A 26,807-nucleotide genomic window follows, 5' to 3' on the forward strand; every position below is an offset into this window, starting at 1 on the left:
CGCAGCTCTTATACATCCCTCACTATAACAAACGCAAACTAGCTATATGTCTACAATATACGATCTCTACGACGGTATTATAAATGAATCTCTTCCCGATTCTCATTTTCTCTTACTCCGCCAGCTAGAGTCTCTCAAAAAGAATAAAGGTCTTCATCATCATCCCTTTGTTGTTCTTTCGGAATTGTTATTTCGTCTTGTTTTGTAGATCAGTGGGTTATGTTTTTGTGTTGTGTATAGAAGATGGTCGAATGTCTTCATCAGGAGTGTCTTGGCACGTTGGCGTTTGAGAGAGAGAAACACGCACATGTTATTGGGCACAGCACACGGATGGGACGAAATTCATCTCATCATCCGCGTTCCATACAACACAGTTGAGCGTCTTAAATTAATGCGATGGGAAATCTGTGGGAAAAAAGATGGAATATAACCCCCGCAACGCTCACAGGGCAGCACAGCACACAAATAGGATACCTATTTAGTCTTTAAGCACTGGTCTATAATAGCGCCTGCGTCCGAGCTCATCAGGTTAATGAGAGTGTTCCCTCTCCACCCATTGGGTGGGCTATTAAAAAAATACCTTTGACGCCGTCGCTAAAAGTTTTCTTCTATTTATATTTCAACCCTCCTTTAAATGTAACGACCAAAAATTCCTTTGCCTGTCTACTACTATATAAACGATGGGTCGGAATTTCAGATTTATTTTAATATATTATACACACGGCAAATTGTTACAGCAATTTGTGTATACGGCGTATAGTTTGTTGGCTGATGGATAGACTCTCGGTGGAAATGAGCGGAGAGAGATGGATGTGACGTGCCTATAGGTCTACATATCGCAACAACCTGTTGATGCGCTGGTCACCGTCACGAGAGCAGCAGCCTCTCTTGTGTTTTATCATTTGATTCAGTCAAAAATAAAACTGGCGAGAAAGATTCGTGAATAAATATAAGCAGATAACTATAGGGCAGTTTGACTGGCGTCAGCTTGACGTGTCGAGTCGTATAGAAGAAATAGGAATTTGATAACACGACCCATGGGAGAGTTCGGGCCAATTTTCGACTCCGGAGCAAACGAGTCTGTCACGTCCGAGAGATGTTGAGCTGGGCATACAACTATTATACACACGGCCGTTATTATTAAAGGGCTCACGCTGTTGTTGCTGGCCCGTATGTTTTGGGTTAGGATGGTCACGAGCCCTCGGAGCATTTTTCTTTTTTTTTCCCCGACTAGAAATTTCATTTTCATTTTTTGGTTGGGTGGCGATTGGTGGCACATAACCTGCCAGGACCACAACCCCGACTCTCCGAAAAGCCAAAGGGGGTTAGCTCCGTGCAATCACGACCTTGTGATGGCAGGCCCTTCTTTCACGCCCAGACGACTGCCTATACATATATAGTGTATAGTGATGGACGCAATCAGCCGCGGGAAAAAGATATGAGAAGTCACACACACACAACAACAAGAGACCTCAACATCTCGGAAAAAAATAAAAATAAAAGAGAAAACGTTTGGCGATTGGATTGCGTCCAAAAACAAAAAATCAAAAAGAAAAAGAATCTAGCTGGAACATTTTCGATTCAATATCCCGAGGAGGTTAATGGACATTTAGGCCTGCCGTCCGTCTTATGTTTTCTTCTCTAACGGGAAAAAAGAAAAAGAAAAACTCCGGGCGGAACGACGAATCTCTCTCGAAATGGAATGAGTGAGTCATTAAGACAGCCATATTGGAAGAACACAGCGGGCAGTTGAAGGTATATTATTAGGAAGTTGTCGATTATAGACCTGCGGTAGTGGAAGACTCTCTCTCTGCTTGTGTGTGTCTCTATGGCGAGAATAAGAGAAACGGTTGACATCGTTGCTGGCCGTGCTGGTCGTCGTCGTCGATCGGGGGACAAATTGGTAGACGCCAACTCCAGCTGCGATAGCGTCAAGCGCCCGATTTATTCGATGCGGATGGACCTTGAAGTGCTGGTTGGCCGGGGCGACCAAAGACGAGAGTTCTCGTCTCTCTTGAACAGCACGGGGCAACTACACACAACTATATACGTATATATATATAGAAATAAGTATTACTTAAAAGGAAGGAGAAGAATAACGAGGAGAGATGGGAGACGATGACGCGCGTTGGTCGATAGCTCCGAGGAGACACTTCATTCTTAGAACTCTAAACATGGATGACGATTTTTGAGAGATAGCGGATATTATATAAATACAATCAGTTCTGTGCTTTATATAAACAAAAATAAAAGACGGTACATTATATATTAAATATGTACATAAGCAGTTATTTTGTTTATAGTGCTTACACAGTCAGGTAGAGCCGTGCGAGTCGATCGGAAACCGGTATTTATTTCACATTCTGGCAGGTGGGGCAGGCCATCAGGCGTCTGTTCAATTTCTTTTTTGATTTTTAATATCGCCAATTGCGCACCGTTCGTGAGTATAATCACAAGCGCCAGCCAGATGGGCCAACAGCATGTCGAGCAACTACATATACATGTACATAGAGCAGAGCTGTATATAGCAGCTAGCACCGTATAATTTAATCAGATGATAATCATCGTCGTCCCGGCCAAAGAAAAAATGGTAAAGACAAAAAAGTGACCACACCCAGCGTGAGGCTAAATAGCTAACCGCTGACGGCTGAGACTGTCACGTCGTCTTTCATATAATAAGCGCAGAATATATCTAGGATAAAATCAGATAAAATAAGGACAAAAAAAAAGCCCCTCGAGCCGATCCCGATGATAATTTCTCCTTTGTTTTGAGATATTGTTGAACCAAAGTTGCTTATATTCGTAAACAACAAGTTCTAACTCGATTTTCTCGATCCGAGTCTTTATTTTCTTTCTAAAAGGAGAGAAGAGAGAGAGGCTTAAACTGTCACAACTTGTCCGCTTTGTCAGATCCTCTTATACACGCTTGGCGTAGTTATTAAATATAGATATATATATTTTATACATATACGGGCCAGCTAGCTGCTAGCCGGACTCCATCCACACTATATACTCCGATGTGAAAAAATGTCCTCCACTTCATAACGTGACACTGACTGACTTTGACTCGTTCTCGCTCTCTCGTGTTCGTCTTTTCTTCTCTCATCTTCGACTTTTTTTTTCGATGTGTATAGATATGTTGTAAAATATTCAAAACAGAATATTTCTCTCAGCATTCAGTGGAAAAAAAAAGGAAAAACTTGGGCCGCCTCTGAGAAACAAGGAAGACAACATATAACAAAAAAATAGAGTTTTTCGTGTCGTGTTAAGGCATAACGTTATTTTTATTTTCTTGTTCCAACTTGAAAGAAGAAGAAGAAGAAAGGGGTTGGGTCTTTTGTGGGAGAGCAGATAACTCTTGTGATGGATGTCAATAAAAAAACAGAGAGAGAAAAAATGGAAGGAGGACTATTAGCTGGCCGTTCTGGTTTTTATTGGATATTTATATGAGGGATAGAAGAGAAGAACGAACGCGCGGTGCTACCAAGCAGAGGTGGCCGACGCCAGGGCCATTTCTTTATTCTTGCTGGCAGGAGAAATCGCAGCGAAAAAATAAAAACCTTGTAAAAACAAAAAAAAAAGGAAAAACTACCTTTTTTTTCACCTACATTCCCCCCTCCTGTCTTAAGGATACGAATTCATTTTAGAATGGGGGGGAAGGGAATCTTCCGCATCCTCTTCGTCAATTTGGAATGGCTATAGGCCTAATGGCGAGACTCACAAGAGGGGGGAAAAAGTGTACATTTTTTTTCCCTTATATTTAGTATTATTTTTTTGGTTCTCCCTCTTTTTTCGGTCGGCTGAATGTGTATATGTACGTCGTGTATACGTGTGTTCCAGTCGCTGTGTGGGATGCGCTGCTGAGCTCCCCGCTGACAACTTTGTCTCATTTGGTCGGCTCCCCCGTCGGCTGCGCGGCTGGCAGAGAACCCGGCCCGTGATCGCAACCACACGCACAATAACATCCTGCCCATCCATGTGTGTAGATATGTACTGTACCTAGAGGATATATATATACACACTGGTTGTGAATAAGACGAATACATCATATTAGATATTAGATAGATTTTTACCTCTCTATATATGTATCCCCTCTTGGATGTGCACTCACGGATGAATGGGCGATGACTCCGCTAGGAGTGCCTCCATCAGTTTTTATTTTATTTTTTTGGCTGCACGCACAATGAGGACCCAGATTATCCGAAGACACAGCACACAACAAAAGAAAAAAAAGCTCAAAAGGAGCGGAGAGAGAAAGCGCAACTTGTGTCTGCCTGGAACACGAGCGAACGTCAGAGGAGAACGTGAAATAATCTAAACGAGTGTATCGAAAAGTCATAAATTCGAAACTCCGAAAATGGCAGTACTGCATTGTAGATATTATATTGTCCCTGCATCCAAGTTGAAACGCGCTCGGGCGGGATATGTATACGCTAAGTAGAGAGACGATCTATTCCAACACAATAGTACACTGTTTAATAGATACATAATAAAACGGGAAAAAGAAGAAAAACAATTTCAAATTGACGTAGGATATTTTTGTGAAGAAAAAGAATTTTGTATTCTTTCTTTTTTCTACTATCCCGTTTCGAATGGATATTCTCCGGTTGAAAGGGCATTCCCGTCAGTCCAGGCAACTTTTTTTTGGTGGTAGAGAGAGGCTGACTAATTCCCACATTTCGACGACTCCCCTCTCTCAATTGGATATAACCTGCTGCCAGGTGTGTCGTGATGTGTGAACGACGAACGGAGTAGAGAAGCGAACGAACGAACGAACGCGTTTGGATGTATGCGAAGAAGAAGAAGAATATATAAGGGGAGGACTAGACGAGTCCCCCACCGTATCTCCATATTATGCATATGATATTTTATACAAGCCACCATGCCACTATAGACATTCCTGGTTGGCTTTTGGTTGGCTTTTTTTGGGGGTGCTCGCGAACGCAACTCGGAGTCGATGCGGAGCTAGATGATGATCGAACAGATCATCTGCTGTCTAACCGCGCAGTGCAGCTCAACAAGGCCACAAGAGATTCAGAGACGAATATGATGAAACAAAAGTGGGTGAGAGAGGTGAAACAAAAGAGTTTTTTTTTCAGCCACGAATTATATTGTGAACGTGAAAAACTGGAAAACAAACTGTTTGCCCTTTTGTGTGTACTGTATAGATATTTTGTTTGTTTATTTTTTACTTTGAAGAATAATGAATGAAGGACTCTCACGAGTCGCTTTTCCAGCAAGTAACAAAAAAAACAAAAACGGCGACCCTGGAAACCTTTTTCTTTTCCTTTTTGGCTATCGTTTTTTGTGTAAATAGACTTGGGGAAATATTCTGGCTAAAGTTTCTTATGTATATTATTTCCATTTGTTCTTTTGTTTAGCAGAGGTCGTTATAAAAGCGACCGATTGTCTGGCAAAGAGAAACAACACTTGAGTTTTTTTTTCTTTTTACAAACAGGAAAAGTAATAATAAAACCTTCAAAGAATAACATTGACTCTTTCGCTAGCTCTGCTGAGACATTCCAGCGTGTCGACGAAAAAAATTTGAAAAAAGAAAAAGTATTCAAAGGGGGGGATCCCTCTATTTTTCTTTCCTTCCTACTTAAAGAAAACGCGCCAAGACCTGGTAATCATCGACGTAATGATTGCCCCAACGACAAGCCTTTCGTTGGCGCCTCTATGTAAAAATAATATCTAAGGAGCAGCCCATTACGCGCATCAGGGACACACACAACAGCAGGCGAGTTAAGTATAAGGACAACCGACGAGTCAGTCGCGCTCCTGTTCGTAATATAAGAAAGAAAGTACAGGGAGCGAATACGCCGAAACCAATCATTATATATACACTACGCCAGTGAAAACTAAAAACAACAACCAAAAAAAAAACTATATACTTAATGAGCTGTTTCACATGCGCATTTTCACTAAATGGATGTATATAAAAGACAGTGCGCTGTGGGCCGGCACTCCTTGTGTGTGTACAAATTTCCGCCCGTCTCTCTCGTTGTTGCGCTGAATTATTATCAAGGCCGGAGCAAACCCGAAAAATAAAAATGTCGGATAGATTTTGAATTCTAATAAGATGAGACGACACGGAAAGGCGACGAGTCTAAATGGCGCGGAAGTTTAAATACAGCAGCAGCAGTAGCTCCCGTAATGCTAATCGCATTTGAAAATGGCTCTATATTATATATATTCTCTCCTCACGACGACGCGTGTTCTCCCACATCCGGATCAGCGGCTAAATGCAACAACAACAACAACAACCGCGCGTTATAGAGTTGAGGCTCAGCTACAGCGCACGGCAGCAATTTGAATGTGGACGCGCGCGTCTATATATCCTAATATCTAATAATTCATTTGTGAGTCACGCTGAAAACCCCACACGACCTGAAAAGTGTGTAGCTTTGATTTATCGCGTGTCCTTCAGCTATTTCACAGACAGCGATAAGAGAGAGATGTGTGTGTATTATTTCGTTCTTATTATTTATTTATTTTTTTTACCCTTTGCGACGAAAATTTTCTTGGCGCTGGCTATAATGAGGAATGCAGCAGTGGCTTTGACGGGATAAAGTGGGAAAAGGCTGGCGAAGATTTTCTCCCGACGTCTTGACAAATGCCACACACATGGCGACCAACTTTTTCTTCGTGAACGTTTTTTTCCTTCCCCTCTCGGCTCGTGTTGTCTCTCACGTCCTCCGCCCTTTTTTCTATTTTTTTTCCTCCCCCAAAAAATCGGGGACGTCAAATAATTCGTCACACTCGAGCCTCGTCTATTTCCATCCAGCGTCTTTCCTCCTCCGCTTCAAAGAAATTCTCTTCTATATTATTTGTATAATGGAGCCCATTATCCGAAGGTGTGTTCCTCTTCTTGTATCTTATATATATATATACCTTCACAGCTTCAGAGGTAATCATACTTTTTTTCAAGTGAATAATCAGTTGAAAGGGTTATGGGCATATATTTTTTTTTCCTATCCGGAAATTTTTATTTTTTTTTTCTTCCGTCGAGAATAAATAAATATGTTTAAAAAATGTTAAGGTGATGGCCAACGTTCAAATTTGCCTTCCAAAAATATATTTTTTTTCTCGATGAAATGATGGAGATGGATAATTTGTCTTGGTGTGTACACCTCTCGACTGTATAGCTGCGTATGTTACATGTTCGCATTATACTTAAGATGGAGCCCAGCACCACCCGTTGCTGGAATTATTTCCTCAATTGGGAATGTTTTTCTTGTATATTATTTGCCTTTTTTTCTTTTTTACAATTGTATACAGTCATCCATTGGATTCTTTAAGCTTTTCTCTTATTCCGTGCCAGTGATTTATTTGATTGGAAATAAGACATGAGCGTGAGTGCGCGGACATGAATCTTCTTCTTCGCCATACTCCCAGTTCAGCACGAATGGCCAGAGGGATGTAATCCTCAAGTCTGCTCACCGTTGTGCTCGTAAATATATCCGAGAGAGTAGCTGCTGCTATAACACAGAGACTGAGCCCGGCCAGTCTCTCATTTCAAAGTCAAAAAGTCTCCCTTGAATTTCGGCCGATTTCTGTTCCAGTTGCGCAGCAGTTGTTCCAGAAATTCTTTGGCTTTTCTGATCTTATTCCATTGCTGGCCCAAACCTTTTTCTCTTCTAGGAACTTTTTAAAAGGACAAAAAGGGGTCCCCTATTTTCTTCCCCCCTCTTCTGGTCTGGTTATATAAGAGGACAAACCAAAAGGTAACTAGCCTCAAAAACTATTACCATTATTCAGAGCGATAGGAAAAAGAATCATAAAAGACTGTCGGGGTATGTCTTCTGTAAGTGAGCTCTTTGGAATCTTGTGTAAAAAAAGAATTTGAGGTTTTCTTTTGCTGCTGTCCAGAATAGCACAAGATTATATGCATGAAGCCATGATCCAATAGGTGAGATAAGCTATTTGGAGAGACCTCCTACCACTTTTACACACAGCTGATGTATTATAGGCTAGCAGCTCGCTCGAACGGCTAAAAAAGAAAGCCAGCTGAATACTACTCTTGTGTTATTGTCCAGCTGCTTTTGTATAGCTTGCGACATTACCGCGGGCCGTTGCAGGTGAACACGGGTAACAATCGCGATAATAGCGAGAGAGGGGGGAACAAAAAAGATGAATCCGCTTCGTTTGCGGAGGGGGTGTGTCTCATGCTGTGCATTTTTTAACATGCAAAAAAGAATAACCGGTCCGTTTTTTGGTCGGCACCATACAAGAGAGTTAAGCTATACGAAGTAAATATGTGGTGTACTACACACTGTATTATATGTGTGCGAGGCTGTACAACGACTTGTAACCATATAGCCGCCGGATGAGATCCATTGAAACGATATAGACTTTGGGAGAAAATCCGAAGGGCCATGTATACTATACTCTATCGATGGGGCGGATGCGATTCGTTGATGTGCTCTACCCTTTTTACACACACACAAAGGGATGGAAAGAGAGAAGAGAGAGAGAGACAGCTGCCACTTGGAGCTGATCCATCATCCGGCGAGCAAACATTCCTCACCGAATTTCTTTTATATGTACACATTCATCCAGTTATCATCTCCCTCTTCTTCTTCTTCTTTTTTTCTTTTTTGGGTTGGTTCCCTCGTCCTTATATTCTTTGATTCTGTTTGGAGAAGAAAAAAAGAAGTTATGTACATACAAGAATAAGAGGGGACAGGGCCTCTTTAAATGTTAAAAGGATCAAGCCGAGATGTTTTTCTTTTTTTTTTCTTTCTTCCTCGACAGCATCTTCGCATATTATATGAATGGTGTGGCGTTCTTTTCTCCACGGCTATAGGCTATTGGAAAGCATGTATTCAAATTCACGGACAGTCACGCCGTAGGCCGAATTCACCATAATAGTAAATGAATGGTGCGTGCGGGAGAAAAAAAACTAGTTTCGGTTCTTCCTTTAGCCACCGCCACCGCAGCATATGAATAACTTTGGAGTGCCAGGTCTAACATTTTCACCTGGAAACAGCTCAGATGAGAGAGCCAAGCAGGAGAGAGATAGATATATACAACACAGATGGAGAGACGAGGCGAGGGAATCTAAAGAGAAACGATCATTTGCCGGGCTGCACGAACGAACGGCGTGCATAATATTTATAAACGCAAAACACCGGCAGCAGCAGCAGCCGAAATAACGTTGGCTGGATATATAGATGTCTTTCTTTTCTTTCCTTTCCAAGTAATACAATCATCTCTCTTCGTTCAAAATGTTCGGAGAGGAGAAATGAAGCTGCAACACCAATCGCCCGGTGGCAGCAACGGGAAAAAAAAAATGAAATTTATGAATTACACTGTTCGCGGGTGTATCATCTCCAACAGCGTTGCAAATCTAGTTTTGCCAATATCAAGTTTTATTTTATTATTCGACTTTTATCATTTAGTTTTATTTTCTTTTTTATTATTTTTTTTATCGAGTCTGAATATTTGGTTTTAGAACACAAATTCAATTAAAAACTCGATAATAAAATAAATCAATTTCCGAATCATTTTCGCAATCTGGCAAATGCAAAACCCCATCCGGTCAGTCATCCCAGTCCCAGATTGCAGACAACAATTAAACGAACTGCACATTTTTCTTTTCAATTTTGAGAGCGTGATAAAACAAATTAGAATTCAAAGTAAAACATTAAAGGCAATAGTTGTGCACTACACAATGGAATCCTACTATTTTGGAAGGTATGTTTGTCTTAATTTTTTTGTAAAACCCGAGTGCAAATTATTTTGTAGTACAAAAAGCTAGCAGAGGCAGACACAGACACAGTTTTTTTCTTGTCAGAGGCCATGATGAGGTGGCCGAATTAGAATAAAACTTGACAAAATGAACAGCATCATGTCAGGCATCTTAGAGTTTTCTTGTCTGACAAACATCATCCATGTGAACAAGTCACTTGGTGTTTCTCGTTGGTGAAGCAACTTAAACGTTCAGAACTACATACAGGTTTTTTTTTATGCATTGAGGACTAGGAATATCAATTTATTGAGCTGTTTATTTAATTTTAAAAGAAGTAAAACAAAATAATAAACAAAATATTATCTTGTTTATTGTCTTGTCAAAATACTCAATTTGTATTTAATTGTATTACGTTTGTCAAAAATCCAAATGATTGAATTTAGTTTGATTTCTTTTTTCCAAGACTAATTTTCAATTATCCCACAGTATTGTCTTTTTATAAGAATTCAGCTATCGGTTGTGTATACAGTTTAATCGTTGCATGATTTCCATGTTCGTGTTCTCTCATTAGAGGATGCAATGCACGTAATCAGACGTCTAGCCGCGCGATTTTCTTTTTTTTTTTTCAAATTAATGCAAATAAATCTGCGCTTCTTCTTTTTTCGTTTCACGCACACGACACGGGAGCGCGTCGAAGCCAAACGCCCCGATTCGCCTTCATCTTCTTTTTGTTTCTCTTTCGGCGCTTTTGTTTTTGAATTGAGGAGGAATAAAAGTGCGAGCGCGCGCGCGCAGATTTGATAACGGAACAATTTCGGGCACGCCCTTTCCGTGTCGATAAAAACTCAAAAAAAGGTGAGGACCGTGAACGCGTTCGGTCGCCTCAATTGAAGAAAACGGCCCAAAGGAAGAAGAAGAAGAAGAATAAGATGAATAAGATGAAAGACTTTTGAAATAGAAGCTCTTGCAAACGGCCAGGAAAATAATATAAACACAAACGTACACGCAGCAGCGCACGCCAAACAGACAGGACTAATAACAAGGCACCAACTCCAATTCATCTTTGTTGGCTTCTTCCTCCTTTTCAGTCAGGCCCAGCTCAGCCATATACGAATCAACTCGGTACAAATAAAATGAAAAAAAAAAAAAGAATTAGACACGATGAATTACTAAGCAGCTCTCACGACGTTCTATTCTTCCCACCTACACTATCTATCACCGCCACTCGCGATTCTCATTTGTTTTCGCACGTTCCAAGTTGTCCGCTATTGCTGAGTGTGCTCCATCTTTTTGTTGTTATCCCCATTCTTCTCTCACTGGGACGTGTAACGAGCGTATGCTCATATAATTCATTTTCGGCTGAGGCTGGCCGAAAGGTGAAAATTTACGACTTTGGTGTTCAACACGCACTTGAATGGCCGCGCTGCTGATGCCAAAGAGAAAAAAAAAGGTGATTGCCAAGTCGAACACGATTTAACGCAACCAACAGTTCAATGGTTCCTCTTTTCTCTATTCATTTTTCTTTTTTCTTGATTGTGTTTTATGCCTGGCGATTTGCACCGGGGCACTCACGGCGCAGACCATCAGAGAAAGAAAAGAAACGAATCTTCTTTCTCTTATTATTCTTTTCGATTGTGAAGCTCACAGGTGTGCGCCAGTGATTGCACATAACCGTGTGGGTGTGTGTGGTAACTGCGCCTCATAATCCGAACGCCCCAACGACCCGATTCTTCGAGCTTTAACGTCGACTTCATTTGTGATTAAACGATGATGCATATTCGATATGTAGGCAGAGCGCAAGATGCGCAGCTAAAGGCGTCCGAATGTTGTTGTTTTTCTTTTTTGGGGGGTTTCTTATTGCTCCTCCCGGAGAAGAACGTGACCGACTTTGTTGTTTCGCTTTCTCATTATTCGGGAGGGGGTTTTGTTTTTTCTTCTTGTTTCTGATCGGCGTTTGTGTGTGTGCGCGCACACACAGTGGCAGGCGAGCCCATTCATTCTTGGGAGGATGTTGCTCCCAACTGTTTCTTTTCTTTTCGTCTTTTTTCGGCGTTTCGCCTAGCCGACGGCGCACTAAATAGAGCAAACTAGACACAAGCGGCTGGCTCGTTGGTTAGCCATAGCCACTTACCGGTGGGGAGAGAGAAAAAAAAGAGACAGGGTCTCTTGTATTCTTTTGTAGATTCTCGTTGGAAAACAAATCCCGCGTGAAGAGGATAGACAATCGTCTCGAGCTGATGCGCAGCGGCGGTGGCTCCCGCGGAAAGAACCAAAACAAACAAACCGTCTGTCAGTCAATGAAGCCACTTCTTAAGTTTGGGGTTGAAGGGAGGAGAAAAGAAGAAGAAGAGAAACAAAATAACATCAAGAACAACAAACGCGGAGCGTGTGCCCAGTAGGTTTCTCAGCAAAGGACCTGGCCAGACGCGGTCTGCCAAAAGGGCGGTGCCACTCTTCTCTCTCTCGTGTTCCAGTTTTCCTGTACCCACAATACCGCGTGCAAAGGCAAGGGGAGTAGGGAGACAACTTGAACTTTCAAAGAACCAAAAGAACAATGACAATCCCTTCTCAAAACATTCGTCGCTATAGGAAAAATAAGAAGAAACAAGCCGAGATTCTTCTTATTTTTTGTTTTGTTTTTCTTCTTCTCCATCCAGTAGCGGCAAGTAGCCAAAAACAGCTGAAAGAGAAGCTTGTCTCTAGGCCTATATTGTTGATGTGCAACCAAGAGTACTTCCCCCTTAAAGGGTTTTCTTTATAATATCCAGGAGCCGGACGCTCCTTTATTTTGTTTTTTCTCCTATAGGAATAAAAACATGAAATAGTGAGAGAGAGAGAATGGAAAGAAAACAAGAGTAGATAGTATTTTTCTATACCTTTCAGCTGGTAATCCATCACGATGAGATGACTATTTGAAACAAAAAAACAAAATTTTCAAAAAAAAAGGTTTTGTTTTTTGAGATATCCATCGCTCATTGAATTACCCCCTGCGTCGGAGAGTTTGTAACATGTAGAGAAAGAAAAGAAAAAAAAGACTGATTGCGTTACCGGTCGATCATAGGAACAAACAAAATAAAATAAAAACATCAGACGCCAAAGGTATAAATTATAAAATGGATATTACAACTATTATTTTGTGTGTGTACGTCAATGGTATTATTGAATTGAAGTTTTGTCTGTTACTTTGAGCTATTCATTTCGGGTGCCGGCCGAAACTTGTTATCGGCTAACAAAAAAGAAGCTCCTCGCATGGCTTAGAACTTAAACTATAGAGCCAGAGAATTGTTGATAACCAGTCGCGTGTCTCTTTGTGCGACTACTTGGTAATTGCTGTTGACATGTTTGGGGCTCTCTCACAGTCGAAAGTAAAAAGAGCTTATTTATACAACTTTTGTGCGCATACTATCACGAAAGTGAGAGGGACAAAATCCCGGGGAGAAAAGCCAAAAAAAGAAAGAAAAGGAAGTAAAATCTGGCCACTTTGTAGTGTCTCGTCGCCCCGTATATTTAGTGGAAACCGACTGAAATGTTTTTGCTGGTATGTTGATCTCTTCAGCGACGAGCGTGTACGGGGAAAACGGGAGCGTCCCATCACCCACTCATTCCCATTTGAAGAAGTAAAAAAAAGAGGCCCTGCAATGCCACACACCAGCAGCAGCTGGCAGTCTATATTCACTAAACTTTTTTGTCTTTTACGTGAGTGAAATCTTCTTCCTACTCCCCCCCTCTCTTGGCCAGCCCATATACGCGTCATCCGAAATGCGAGTTAACGACCTATGGGCCCCAGCAAGAGGCCTACTAGGGGATTTTTCTGGAAACTGTTCAGGGATCGACTTGCACGGGAGATAAGGCGGGACGAGTGATTGCGCATATCCGCCGCCGTTGTGTATATCCCGACGCGTTTGAGATGTTTGAGCAAATTGATTTTCAGACTTTTTTTTGCCCCCCGATTCGTCAAATGACGTGATGTCGACGGGAGTGCCAGATAGGAATGCGCAACTTTAATGTTTCTGAACAAACAAATACAAAGTGGGTCTCAATGAGGGCAGTCGCCGCTGCAGCTGTCAACGATCTGCACTGGACGTGCTAATTCAAAGCTGTGGTGACGGGTTTTCTTTCAAAGAGGAAAAAAAAGAGGCCAGCAAACACTTTGGATGACGCAACGCAGGGACTCTTGTGTGGCAAGCAGACGAGGGCCAAGTCAAACACAACTTCCAACTCTGTCTAAACTAATAGCTGCAGCATGCTTAGACGACGGTTGAAGAGAGAGAGAGAGAAGCAAACTGCTGATTTAGACTGAAGGGCCAGTTCGGGGTAGAAGAGTAGAGGGGGCCCTGCTGGCCGTGATGTGTTGGCTCACCAACTGGGGACGACTTTTGCTTTCAACTCCCAAGGAAAACACTGCGGCCCTCATAACGAGCAGATGCTCCTCTCGTTAAAAAAAAAAAGGAAAAATCCGTTGATGTGAGTGTTGTCGCTCACATGCGCTATTACGTCGAGTACTACCACGAATATCGCAGTTGGGTCCCTCTTGTTGTTGTTGTTTTTTGGTCTGATGTGTGTGTCCAGTCGACTCTCGCCCAACTCCAATCCGGATTGGATATCTAATAACTGCATGTCTTGTGTGTGTGGATAGAATGTGGGCGTGTTGCCGTGTCTCTTCTTGAACATGTACACATTTCTGGGGCTGTAATCAGCTCTGTATCTGCTCTAATCAGCGTTGAGATTCCAAAGGGAAACCCAGCAAATGATTTAGAAGGGAACTCGGGAGTATTTAGACCAGTAGGTAGAGAGCGACTAATAGGGAATGAGAGGCCTCTAACAAACGGGACGGATCATCCGTGTCAAATGATTATTAATAATAATGGAAAAAGAAAAAGAAAAGAAAAACATAAATAATAATGGACCTTTCTTTTCTTTTTTCCTCTTCCAACATCTCAATTACGCGCTACCCCCAAGAGGGTCTGATGGTCAAACAAAGTCTCGAAGAAAAGAAGCGCCCGCCAGTTGAAGAGATGAATCGGTCGTTGATCGGGAAAAACGGGAAGGAAAAAAAAAAGAAACAAAAATTCTTTGGCCGCCTCGCCTATTTCTATATGCATCGCTGTGTGGTATAGGTTCTACCAAACACACACACACATATGGTATAGGTCTCTAAACTGGGGAATGAGTTTATAAACGCAAGGGAATATGGAGGCCAGGAGCCGGAGAGCTTTTTTCTTTTTTCACGTCGTTCAAATTTCCTGATGGATCTGCTCAGCTGACCTCTTAAAAGGGGCCTGGTGTTAGAATAACAGCGGCGAGCAACTATTACGCGAGCGGGGGAGCCTCTCATCGCGGCCATTACAACGAGTCACACAGATGATGCGATAGCGTGTCTTGCGCTCTTCATCTCATAATAGTCGCCCTCTTTTTCCTACGTGCCGATGTGCTGTACACGTCCTGCCCATCCATTCCCAGCCGACGCATTCATCATCCTTGTCCATCATTTCACCTGTAGGAAGGAGAGAGAGAATGAGGTCCGCGCGCTCTGTAAGGGCCGGCCGGCCATGCAAGGATCCTGTTGATGAATCAGTTTTCCTCCTCCTTTTCTCTCCACGGGTTGATGATGATGATGAAAGGCAGTTTGAATTGCAGCCTGGAAAAACGAACTTGATGAGCGGCGTTTAAAAGGCGAGAAGAAGAAGAAACCCCCCCTCAGAAAAAAACAAAACAAAAGAAATATATTAGAAAATGAAACCGCTCGTCAACATTTTGTGGCCATGCCACTGTGACTTTGTGTTGAAATTGAAGGACGTCCGTCTCCTTTTTCCCTCCCGCCTGTCTGTCTATCTTCTCTCCTAATACGTGAAATGTATACATATGTGTGTGTGCAAGCTGCGCCCGACTCTTCACCATCAATTCTCTCGTCCTCATCTGTGGTTTTCTCTTTCTTTTTTTCTGAAATATTCAGGTCCAGCTGGTCCGCCCGGTAAGAGAGGCAAGCGCGGTCAGAAAGGTGACGCTGGAGATCCTGGACTAGCGGTAAGAAAAATAAGTGAATATATTATCAGGGATTATTGTTTTTTGTTTTCTTTTAAAATTAAAACAAAAAAGGACTAGTATCCCGGGAATAGAGTGTCAATCTTATTGGCTCTGCTCTAAGACGTCTTGATGTTCATTGAAACACTGATGACGGCTAGACTGATTTGATTGAGCTTGTTGCCTGTGCTGCATTCTCTTGTATTTTTCTTTCTTTTTTGGGGGGTACTGGTTGAGTTGGGGGGGATAAGACGGGATCTAGCATCTGTTCACTGACACGTAGATCCTAGATGGATATCGGGACGAAAGCCCCCAACATTTCGGTTTCCTCCGTGATTTATTTACTGGGTTTTTCAGAGGAGATTTTTCAACCCCCCTCCGTCTCTTTGGGGTCTGACGGGGCTCTCGGTCTGATGCTAATCTGGCCATTTTCCCGGCCATGACGTGTCAAACCCTCTTGATTTTCAAACGTAAATTAAGATGTAAACTTAACATTTTCTCTATTTTTTTTTTGTCTTCCATTTTTGGTGTTCATCTACCGATCCTGATGCGCAGGGCCCACCCGGACCCATCGGCAAGAATGGATTTCCTGTAAGTATAACACTTTCCATAATAACTGACATATATTTTAAAAAACAAAAAATTCGACTTACAAATTCATACATGCAAATCTAAAACACTCAGGTGACACATTTTTGTTTGAATTGTCCTTAATAGAAGATAACGATTCTTGTTTGATGTATTTTGATTCAGACTATGTGCATATAAGGAAAGATATAGGGTTTTTTGTCATATTTTTAAGCGGGATTTTCAAAAGATAGAGAAAAAGAATATGCGTATCGAGTTTTTTTTTCCCAATATGTTCAACACAGCGGACGTCGCTTGTCTTTTTTTTTTATGTTTCTTTTTTACAGGGACTGACTGGCGCACGAGGCTACCCGGGTTTTCCGGTTGGTGGATGTGCTTTTTTTTTTATTTGATTATTTTTTTTTCTCTTCACCTAGTCTCTCTAGCTCTCTCTCTTCCTTCTCGACTCCCTGAAGGAAAATTTCGTCTAGTTTAGTTTATGATTTCCGACTATTAGTTCTTCTTCAACGCCTTCCTTGTTGGCCAAATCAATACTAACAAATCTCAAGCGGATACGAACTTCCCTGGCGAGCTTTTTTTTCACCTCTCACCGACTGACTCACAGGAGGTTATATAGAAGTCAGGAAAACTGGTCCAAGGGGGCGTTCATCTCTTCCCCACCAGCCCATCATCCATCGCTCCACGTCTATTTCTCGCTCTCTATCTCTCTCTCTCTATCGTCGTCCTAACACGGAACGTTTCGATATATATTTATTTATATTAGCTGCCACGGCAGAGCCAGACTGGTTGTGATGGACGCGCTGTTCGTGGTCGGGGTTTTTTTTTTTCTTCTTCTTCTTCCCTCCTTATTTTCATTTTATTACATCACATTATTTCGTTCTGGGGGCTTCACGGCCTGTCCTCCGCCCTGCCCTGACCCGTCAAACCCAGCAGTCAGCTGTTTGATGACTTTTCTTCATTTCTATGATATTTTCGGTCGATCCAAAATAAACCAATAGAGGGCTGAACCGTGCCCAGCACAGTTGATGATCTTTCCCTCCTCCTTATTTCTCTCTCTCTCTCTATCTAACTCTGTACAAGAAAACATGGGCGATGGACGTGATGTAGTAGAGGTTTTGGTGGCTTCCCATGTTGGGACTTATTTTTTTTTTGGGAACGCGTGAATCAAACTAATGAATTTCTTTCTAGATTAACCAAGACGTTTAGACAAACACGTAGCCTAGATTTATTTTTCACCTGGTGGATTGCACTGACATCAGCCTTCAATCAATCATCAATTTGTCGGTCATGCTATCGCTCGTGGTTCTCTCTACCTAGACATTCCAACACACACAAACACACACACCTTTGAATCTCAACTAGTTCATAAAGCATCGACCGAAACGAACTAGCCCCGGTTGTTTGAATGTGTGTGTCTGCCGATTTATTAGTATAGCTTCTGTCTCTGGTGCTCTTGGGTTACAACTTGTATTGAGCAGAAATAACGCCTTGTAACAACACACTTCAGAAAAAAACAAAACACATTCATTTATTCTGTACCTTTTAATTTTTTAAAATAATTTTTGCCTAGTTATTGGGCTTTCTAACACGAATTTTTTAATTCTAAAATATACTAAAACATTTCTTTTTTTGACGGCTATTGCAGGGCCCTATTGGGTTAGATGGGCCGAAAGGCGAACCGGTAAGTTTTTTTCACGCGAATGCTTTAGCTGGGCGCTCATCAGTCCCTTCAATCTCTCAACTCTTTTGCTTTTTAATGACGTAAAAGAAATCGAATCAAAAACATTTGTTGAATTATAACGAAAGAAAAACCCCGAGAGCTTTCTCTTTTTAAAAAAATACTAAATTCCGGGCTTAATCTGACTTAGTCCAAATGATAATTAGACGTTTGTTCCAGCAAATCTTAAAAAAAAAAAACGTAGCGGGAACCTCTTTGCTGTCATTAAGATCAACCTCGTTTCGTTTTCTAGTTTATTTTGATAGAGCCATAACAATGCAAATATCTATACTTAAACAACATTTGATTGCCTTTAATATTGCCTTGCCTTTTCTACATCTCTTGTGTCTTCTTGGATTGTCTGCAGGGCCGTCCAGGCGAGAAGGGCAACAAGGGCGAAACGGGCAACAGCGGTTACGATCTCCTATCCACGTCCAAGGTATTTATCCTCTTGTGGAAACACACACATAAACTGTACTATCGGTGGTCGTCCTCTCCTTTTTTTTTCTTCTCTTTCCAACCACCAAAACTTTTCTCTTCCGATGATGATAATGATGATGATGACGAACGCTTTAATCGCTCTCTGCTCCGGGCGCTAAAGGCTATTAACACGCCGGCTCTTTGTAATCAGCTGAATTCACATCCGACAACAGGAATTTTATTTTCATTTTTTTCTTCTCATATGAGTCTAAATACTCGGAAACCTTTTAACACACGGCGCAGAGAGGGAAAAAAAAAGGGCAACAGTGATGGGCAGTGAGTGTATACAACACACATTGGATGCAACGCCGCCCATCGGCCGTTCTCCGCCGTGTTAACAATGTTTTCTAATTAAGATTGAAGCGAAAGCGTCCGAGCGATGATGCGTGTGCCTGCCTGCTGTGTGTGTGTGTGTGTGTGTGTGTGCACAGATCTTAAATTGTACGTGGCGAACGCCAGTGAACCTCAGCTGGCGCTTCGTCATCTCTTCGTACACTTTCTCGTCTATTCTGTAAACAATTCGTGACGCTTTTTCTCGTCGCATCTTTCACTTTCAAATAAGTGGCAGTCATCTTCGGGAGAGAAGGAAAGAAAAAAAAGAAAAAAAGATCCTGTTACTTGTAAACACGAGCGTCACGGTCTTCTTCATTTAGTTGACAAATCATTTTCAAACTTATACTGTGATGTAGATTGTATTATTCAACGCATTTGCTATATAACGCTGTTGACTATTTTATTTTTAACTCTCATCTTCTGATTGGCTTCTTTTTTCACGCTGCACGCTTTATTCGTGAATGTTGATGCGACTCTCTTTCGGTGCTGGCGCCTATGTAATCTCTCTCTCGCTTTGCTTTGGACGTGAGCAGCAGAACATCAAGCGCTCTGCCATCACGACGCAAACCGATCTCTTCGGCTATGGCACCGTTTACATGGTCAAGGTGAAATCTAACGAACTTTTTTATCTTATCATAATAATCCCACGGACTTTTTTGTTTGTTGTTTTTCTCTCTTTATTTTATGATTCTTTTTGTTTGTTTTTTTTTACTTGTTTTTGCACTATCGCAACTTTTTGTTATTCTCACCTCTGGTTTGGCTTTGGGCTAGCGGCTTTCTTTCTTGGCTCGAGGCATTTTGAGGGTTTTTTTAAATCACCAATTGATTCGACCCGGCTGAATATAGACATTGGGGGCGAGATCTACACGTGCAAAAAAGAATCAAATGAAATCAAAACAAGGAAACTTCCAAATTTGGACTCTCTCGCTCGTCAAATCGGTTTCTTTTCATTACGATTCGAATTGCACCTGCACGCCGAACAGTAAAAAGAAAAGCAACAAACAAACAAAGAGAAATAACTCTGATCTTTAAAGAGATTAATAGAAGGACAACGAGGATCCCCACAAAACTCCCACAGAAAAAAAAAAATTTTAAAAATAAAAAAAGCTAAACCATAAAATTGTTAAGTTTGCGGCTATCGAGACGAGGTCACTTTCTCTTGCATTTTTAATACGCAATCTGCCAAGTACCTGTCAAACATTTGTATATCGCTGCAATCATTCTCCATTCGCCTTTTGCTTCGCTGTTGTCTAACAATCGCCGCTGCTTCGCATACTATTCAAATGATTCATCTATATAGATATTGTTGTGTGATAGCATCAGTTCGTAGTGTGGTACACACCCTTTTTCACCTGCCGTTGTTTCTTATTTTCTCACGTACAGGGTCTAAAAGGTTTGGGCTTCAACATTGATCCGGAATCGATACTGATGCTCAAGGTATAGATCGACTGACGAGAATCAATTCCTTAAACTTTATTTCCTCATCTCTCTCTCTCTTTCTCTAACGCCATCTTTCACTCACTCTCTCTCACTTTATAGCTGCCTAAACTTTGTTTGAAAAATATACGAGTAGATTAGCTTTCGAGGGTCTCGAGCATAATCTTCTTGTTGTGTTTTCAAACTGGGCAAAGAGTTAATAAAAATGGTATAAGGGGCAATTTCGGGTTGTTTAATGTTACGTCTATTGTCCTCGGTTTTGGTTAATGAGAAACGAGATTCCAGGACAAGGAAGGGCCGGCAAAAGCCAACCTTACTCTTTTTTTTTCTTTTACCGGTTAACTATCAGAGTTTGGCCTTGAGTTGTAGTAGTATTTAGACAAGTAGACAACATTTTGATTGCTTTTTATTTTCTTTCGAAAAAAATTGCTTTTTTTATTATTATTTTCTCATTTTTTTTCTCCTCCCTCTATCAAATCTCCCCCTTATTCTTGTTGATTGATTGATTCTAATCATTTTACTCTTTTGAACGTGTTCACGCGATACTATTCACAGGGTGAACCTGGAGATCCCGGACCGCCAGGACCGCCTGGTCCTCCAGGTAAAAACTTGAGTTTCATTAATTCATCTTTTAAGAGAGATTCAATCGAATAGTCTACTAGCGAATAAACGATCAAGCGTTGCTATTAATGAAACTCATCAATTAAGTATCGGAAATCATTTTTGTTTTTTAAGGACCGACCGGCCTACCTGGTATTGACGGCCGTTCAGGACCCCCAGGTGAAATTGGACAACCGGGAGATGCCGGACAGCCGGGATTCCCTGGATCCCCAGGAGCTCCCGGACTCCCTGGAGCGCCAGGAATGATTGGCTCAGCTGGCCCAAAGGTAATATCTATAAATCCTGTAATAAACCAACGCCGCGCGAACATTCATCCAGTCCAGTCCGCTCACGGACCGTTAATCAAAAGAAAAAAAAGTTCATTCACAACTCACCTATCGCATATAATATCGAGAGCTCGTCTATTCAAATTGCTACACTCGACCGACGAAAAGAAAGAAAGATAATTGAGTGCGCCATGTTACTGACAGGGAGAAAAGGGTGAACGCGGACCGATCGTGAATGTCGATGGAAAGAATTTCCCCGGCGGAATAGTCGAAGGCCCACCAGGTAAGCACATACTTTGCTGCTGCTCTCTCTTGCTCTAGCCAGTAGAATTATAATAACAATAAAAATAAGGGACACGTCAATTTCAAGAATGCGCAATCAAAAAACTAAAAAAAATATCAATCTTTTTCCTACATCTTCGAACGTATGCAGGACCGCCAGGAGCTCCAGGTACGTCAATGACTTCAAAAAAATGTTGTGCTTTCCTTCCTTATCTCTACTTATACGATTCGTTCCGATCTATAGGTGTGCCCGGTGAAAAGGGAGAGGCGGGAGCGATCGGCCCACCGGGTCGTGACGGAGAAAAGGGTATTCGCGGCAAGAGAGGCAAACGCGTAAGTTTCCATTTTATATATCTGTCTTTTATTTTATTTTTTTTAGAAATAGTTACATTTAATTGTTCCAAAGTAGTTTGAAACGATCCCTATCGGATCGCGTTACATGTCTACTCTACTTGCATAATAGCCTCGTTTCAATGTGTACAGCTATTTCTTCTTTTCCATTTTTTTTTTGGGTTGTTGTTTTGTTCAACCGTTCACTGTATCGTACAATCTAGACATGTATAACGGCTTTCGGTGTCGGTTGACAGCGCAAAGCGAAAAGATTTCTCTATCCCATTTGTTTGGTCCGTGTTCTATATGGACGGAGGGCTATGGCGGATCGTGTTACAACACTCATTTCCATGCGTATTATTTCTAGACTATTACGTATATGTAATTCGTATACGGCCTATTGAGATCGGTGTCTTATCTCGTATTTTATTTGCTCGGCTGTCGTTGTGTACAGTGTTCACAGTGTCATATTATCTGCCTCCCCCAAACATTTTTATGATTTCCTTCAACGCGCACTTCCACGGCAAAGTTATACCATTGCTGCTTGTTACACAGATCGACTAACTGTTTTTCTTTTAACCACTTGAGTTACTTCGTTTTTTTTTTCCTTAAAAATAAACACACAATGCTCTGTATGTTACGGCCCGACCCAAACTCTGTTGTTGCAGGAATTGTGTAACAAAACATCCTCCCATCACGTGTTCTTATTGTAAGGTCGTTGGAGTAAGTAACAAGCTATTCTTTCAAACGCCAAGTCCTCTAAAACATGTTTGAGAAATATCCCCCAGCAGCAGCATTTCGTAGCACGACATTTTTTTTGTTTGTGTGTTTATGTGTAGCTTTCTTTTTGAATGTTTCAATTCATTCATCATCACCTACCGTCCGCATGATTCACGATGAATTATTTTTTTTCCGCTTTTTTCCCCGCTCCTTGTCGTTTATTACGTGCTTGCGGCTTGTGGTCTGAAAAGCATAAATGGCTTCGTGATTGCGGAGAAAGCGTTGACAGTTTAAGAGGAGATAAAATTTACAAATTTGTTGAATGTATTTTTATTTCATTTTTGCTTTTAAAAGGGCGAATCAGGAGAAGCTGCCGAGCGCGGAGCTCCCGGACTACCCGGACCCAAGGGTGAAATAGGCGAGCGCGGCTACCGCGGTGAAAAGGGAGAGAAAGGAGACATGGGACTACCAGGTAATGCCACCTATCCGACGAGAATAACACTATTCTGGAGGAACTTGACACTCACTAAAAGAGAATAATAAATAAATAATGATATAAAACAAAAAAAATCATTTATTAGGAGTGCAAGGTGAAGGTGGGCTGCGCGGTCCACCAGGTGCCGATGGTAACGATGGCGAGGTTGGAGCTCAGGGACCCCCGGGCCTACCGGTACGTGCGATCTTCCAATTCGACATGTTGACGCGAAACTCGACACATTTCGATCTCATGTTCACACTTTTCCCCTCCACTTTTCTCTTTCTCTCTCTCTCTCTATGGCGTAATGCAACAGGGACTGATGGGACCCAAAGGCGAAAAAGGCGAGTACGGCGATATTGGTCCCCCAGGATTGATGGGACCCCCCGGTTTACCTGGACCACCTGTAAGTCTCTCTTATAATATCCCTAACCCCACCCTCATTGAACTTGTGTCTCGTTCTTTTCTTGTTATCGCAACTCGAAATGTCCATTGGATGAGAGACTGGGCGACGGCGATTGTTTAACTCTTTATTTTTCTTTTCTTTCCAACAGGGCTATCCGGGCGTCAGGGGAGAAAAAGGCGACAAAGGAGAGTCGGTAATGTTGACCCCAAATTTGTTTCTTTTCTATTCAACTGTGTTTCTTATCATGTGCTATAAAACAACGTTCATCCGCATATGGCTTGCCAGTCACAAAAATGCGCCATCACCGTTTTTTTTTTGTTTCTTATTTTTCTTTTCTTGTCAATACCTTCGCCGGTGTTTTTTCTTTTCGGGGTTGGGCTGGGGGGAATAGAACGAGGGGTTTCCAACCTATAAAAAATGTCCTTTAAGGCCAAAAAAAGCCGTAATGATTGGAAATTTTATTTTGTTTTCTTTTGAATTGTCGTCTCCCATGTACAACGACAGTCGGTTGGCAGACAAGGTATTTTCAAACGAGTAAGTCACCAGTCTCCACCATCATAAAACCGATATCTCCCCCTTATTTATACCCTTTTTCGATTCACGCTACACGCCAATTTCACCAATTCCACTTATATTAGCTCATTTACATTATTCCCGTCTGGAGTAGTTTCTTCTTGTCGTCCTTAGTTTTGCAACTGGTATCGTCACCACAAAAGTCGCCTTTTTAAGACTTTGATTCTCTCGATTCTTCTTATCGTCTTTCACACTTTTCCTATCATTCGCCAACGCAATCAAGAGGATTTGGCTGCAAGCTAAATTTTTTCGCCATTCGGAAATTTCTAAGGGGAATTCGATAGCTCTTGTATCTCTTTTAGGCTTGAGCTGCAAAGATATTGATCGAAAGTGCATGTAGTGCTTTTTCATGCCTCTCACTTTTTCCGGTGATTTATCGAATATTTATATTCCTTCTTCACACACACATGATTCGAGATATTTCCGTTTGTTTCTTTTCTCATCTCTTTTGTTTTTCTATTTATTAAAACAACACAAACGTTTGTCTTTTGTCTGGGGTGCTCACTTCCACTTCTCTATGATGGACCAAAAAAAATACCAATCCGTTCGAATCACAGAAGTATAAAAAGCTCAGGAGAAGACAGGTAATTTTCATCAATTTGTTCATCAGTTTTATTACTAATCAATCCCACCCCATGTATTATACATTAACCTTATTCTTATACTTTGAAATTATATGTCACGGTTCAAATTGTGGTCAGATTCCCGCTATCGAATGAGTAGTGCATGCGAGTTATTTTGTTCCTAAACTACTACATCTTTCTGATTGGACGAATTTCTTCGTGAAATTTCGTTTTGGAATGTCTCTTTGATTTGATTAGACTTTGTCTTGTTCTTTCTATATAGTATTATAAAAATCTGCTGATTTGGCTTTAGTCGTCTAGACACATACCCCACCCATCTCCTCCACCCATCAGCCTAGCAATAATAAGCTTAGGCATGTTATCTAACGACCAATTCCTTATTTCAGCAGGGTGATGGCGCTATCGACGGAGTTGTCACCGAAGTTGTAAGTCATCCCAACATAACATGCAATTGAATCCCGTATATTACAACATTTGTAACATGTGATTTCTATTTGATTGAGAAGGTCATGGGAGCTCCAGGTCCTCCAGGACCACCTGGTATGTGTTCTCATTACTATGCATTTATATTTCATTTTCAAATATTAATAATTGTGTGTGTTTCGCCGAATAGGAGCATCCGGACTACAGGGCCCACCTGGAATCAAAGGAGATAGAGGAAATGATGGCACTAAAGGCGAAGCCGTATGTTCAAATTGTTCATTTTGTTTCAGTTTACAGAGTAAGAAGAATCTAATTGTTTTTATTTGAAAACGAAATACAGGGCGAAAGAGGTGAAAAGGGCGATGCTGGACCAATTGGTCTTCCGGTAAACTATCAAATATTAATTAAAAATCATTTTTGAAAAATCATAGTTTTGACTGTCCAATTATCATTTAGGGACCGATGGGATTACGAGGAGAGCCTGGGCGGACAGGTGAAACAGGCAAGATGGGCCCAATGGTAAGACGGACGAGAGAGAAAGCCGAAACACGCTCAAATATTCATGAGCCAACACTAACAACACTCTTGTTAATCTTAAGTAGTCTTATTCGTTTTGTGTTATGAGTTCTCCCAATAACACCGCCATAGCCTTCCCCACTCTCACGGTTGACATAGCAACTCAGCACTACACTGAGTGGCTACCAGGGTTTTTTCTTGATTCTCGAATGTACTCGGCATGGAAAATTGATTTTTTAAAACGTCGAATCTAACGCGTTTCGCGCTCGTCGCATTTGTTTGTTTTCTTTCCTTTTCCTGTTGCCATCCATCAACAAATCGATAACAGGGACCAAATGGTTTGGACGGAATCAAAGGAGGTAGAGGAGAACCGGGACGGAAAGGAGAAAGAGGCGAGCCTGGTCTACCGGTAATATCCTCATTTTAAAATTCTAAAATGATCGGAAACGGCTTTGAAAATCATTTTTTACGTGTTCGTTGTTTTCTGTAGTTGTTAACATTTTAGATTTTGACTCCGTTTTTCTCTTCGAATTAGGTTACGTAGTCGTAACATAATTTGCATGATTGGTTTCTCCATTGTGTAGTTGTAGCTCCTTATTATTATTAACCCAACTAATTTTTCTGACTCAATACCCTCACCATTTGATGAACCTTGTTTGGATTCCTGGTCTTGTTTGACACAGGGGACGGACGGAATACCTGGAATCAAGGTATACCTGGAATCATTTATCTCTCGCTCCCATTGACCCACCTTGAATTTATCCTGTAGTAGTTAAATAAGTCGATTGTTAACAACGCATCCGCTGTTTAGTACGTCTTTGCTTGTTTGTTGTTTACTTCTTTTTTTCCTGCCGAAATCTTCTTATGTTTTGTTCATTCTTGATGTACTCGATCAACTCTGAATTTTTTCTTCTTCAACCATTCAGGGCGAGAAAGGCGAAAAAGGTACTAAAGGTGACTTGGTAAGCGAACACAAAAACACGACTGCCGTCTACTTAATCTAATCATGATTTCACCTTTCAATTTACCTAGGGAATGTTGGGAAAGAAAGGAAAGAAAGGTGAGAGAGGACCGAGAGGAGAACAGGGACCTAGCGGACTGGATGCACCGTGTCCTTTAGGCGCGGATGGTTTGCCCATCCCTGGATGCGGATGGAGACCAGGAAGCCAACCAGTGAGTTATTTTCCCAATATCAAATACAAAATAGTGAGACTGTTATAATACGACAGCATTCCTAAATCAAATATGGGCTTAGGCTACATATACTTTCGTATGGAAATCAAGTCAATGCGTATATGGCACAGTGTAATCAAGAATCTCACTGGGGTGTCGGGTGTTCGT

At 41.5% G+C, this 26,807-nt stretch overlaps 1 protein-coding gene across 17 annotated transcripts in view; it reads left to right on the top strand.

Moving 5' to 3' along the window:
* The window catches only part of LOC124192598 (collagen alpha chain CG42342-like), a 55,836-nt gene that overhangs the window by 27,187 nt on the left and 1,842 nt on the right, over positions 1-26,807 (top strand). The window contains exons 2-27 of one of the 17 annotated variants that reach the window (XM_046585976.1): positions 15,648-15,718; positions 16,271-16,306; positions 16,630-16,665; positions 17,949-17,984; positions 18,388-18,459; positions 19,367-19,438; positions 20,217-20,270; positions 20,826-20,871; positions 21,006-21,157; positions 21,362-21,440; positions 21,591-21,608; positions 21,684-21,772; positions 22,844-22,961; positions 23,071-23,159; positions 23,281-23,370; positions 23,519-23,563; positions 24,501-24,527; positions 24,914-24,952; positions 25,034-25,067; positions 25,141-25,211; positions 25,291-25,335; positions 25,407-25,469; positions 25,795-25,875; positions 26,150-26,176; positions 26,393-26,428; positions 26,499-26,639. In XM_046585976.1, coding sequence (XP_046441932.1) covers positions 15,648-15,718; positions 16,271-16,306; positions 16,630-16,665; positions 17,949-17,984; positions 18,388-18,459; positions 19,367-19,438; positions 20,217-20,270; positions 20,826-20,871; positions 21,006-21,157; positions 21,362-21,440; positions 21,591-21,608; positions 21,684-21,772; positions 22,844-22,961; positions 23,071-23,159; positions 23,281-23,370; positions 23,519-23,563; positions 24,501-24,527; positions 24,914-24,952; positions 25,034-25,067; positions 25,141-25,211; positions 25,291-25,335; positions 25,407-25,469; positions 25,795-25,875; positions 26,150-26,176; positions 26,393-26,428; positions 26,499-26,639 — 1,667 coding nt within the window. The remainder of the gene's footprint in view (positions 1-15,647; positions 15,719-16,270; positions 16,307-16,629; positions 16,666-17,948; positions 17,985-18,387; positions 18,460-19,366; positions 19,439-20,216; positions 20,271-20,825; positions 20,872-21,005; positions 21,158-21,361; positions 21,441-21,590; positions 21,609-21,683; positions 21,773-22,843; positions 22,962-23,070; positions 23,160-23,280; positions 23,371-23,518; positions 23,564-24,500; positions 24,528-24,913; positions 24,953-25,033; positions 25,068-25,140; positions 25,212-25,290; positions 25,336-25,406; positions 25,470-25,794; positions 25,876-26,149; positions 26,177-26,392; positions 26,429-26,498; positions 26,640-26,807) is intronic. The other 16 variants (XM_046585977.1, XM_046585979.1, XM_046585980.1 and 13 more) reach the window with 16 other exon arrangements.

Source organism: Daphnia pulex, chromosome 4 (assembly GCF_021134715.1).
Source record: "Daphnia pulex isolate KAP4 chromosome 4, ASM2113471v1".
NCBI classification, from domain to species: domain Eukaryota; kingdom Metazoa; phylum Arthropoda; class Branchiopoda; order Diplostraca; family Daphniidae; genus Daphnia; species Daphnia pulex.